The 814-nt window shown below is 46.4% G+C and overlaps 1 protein-coding gene across 1 annotated transcript; it reads left to right on the top strand.

The window, feature by feature from the left end:
- Positions 1-264: 264 nt before the first annotated feature.
- LOC121462815 (60S ribosomal protein L37a-like) lies at positions 265-609 on the top strand. The gene has a single exon (XM_041674765.1). It carries the CDS (start codon positions 266-268, stop codon positions 542-544), a length of 279 nt encoding a protein of 92 aa, XP_041530699.1. The 5' UTR covers position 265; the 3' UTR covers positions 545-609.
- The last annotated feature ends 205 nt before the right edge of the window (positions 610-814 follow it).

Here is an 814-nt window from a genome sequence, read left to right as displayed (position 1 = left end):
GAACCTTCTGAGCCCTACCAACCCTTCACAAGGGACCATTAATCGACTCTTTAATTAATGGAACCTTAATTTATGAGGTCTCATCTGAATAATCACAGATGTTCTGGTTTCGAAAGGGCAACAGCCATGTTAATGACCAGCGGACAGTGTTCCACAACACAGCTAAAACTGTATTCTAACCAGTTCATCAAGTCTCCGGAAATAAGGCCCCGCCATGAGGAAGCTTGAACCCCAGCTCTCCGTGCTTGGCTTAGGTTCCAGCGACATGGCTAAATGCACCAAGAAGGTCGGGATCGTCGGGAAATACGGGACCCGCTACGGTGCCTCCCTCCGGAAAATGGTGAAGAAAATTGAAATCAGCCAGCACGCCAAGTACACGTGCTCCTTCTGTGGCAAGACCAAGATGAAGAGACGAGCCGTTGGCAGCTGGCACTGTGGCTCCTGCATGAAGACAGTGGCTGGCGGGGCCTGGACCTACAACACGACTTCTGCCGTCACAGTGAAGTCTGCCATCAGAAGACTGAAGGAACTGAAAGACCAGTGAAAGTGTTACCATTTGATACACAAGCCTACTACAATAGTGCACAGCCAACTAAATAAATGGGTTAATTTATGTAAAAAAAAAAGAGAGAGAGAGAGAGAGAGAGAACCCCAACAATGTCAACCAGGGAGTGAAGGCTCTTTAAGGCTACTGCATGCTTTTGGTAAAACCATCACTTTCAATATCATAGACAGCATTGATGACCCTGTCACTGATGGAATGCACAATTCTAAGACAACACTTCCAAAGGAAAATTGATCTTTTGAGATGAAC

The sequence above is a fragment of the Microtus oregoni genome, unplaced genomic scaffold (assembly GCF_018167655.1).
Source record: "Microtus oregoni isolate MIOR12 unplaced genomic scaffold, Mior012 000001F_ref0000356, whole genome shotgun sequence".
In the NCBI taxonomy this organism is placed as follows: domain Eukaryota; kingdom Metazoa; phylum Chordata; class Mammalia; order Rodentia; family Cricetidae; genus Microtus; species Microtus oregoni.
Note: the sequence above shows the minus strand (reverse complement) of the source record. Positions and strands in the feature narration are given on the sequence as shown.

Excerpts from the sequence above, each read along its gene's own strand:
- LOC121462815 (XM_041674765.1), top strand. The coding sequence starts at position 266 with ATGGCTAAATGCACCAAGAAGGTCGGGATCGTCGGGAAATACGGGACC.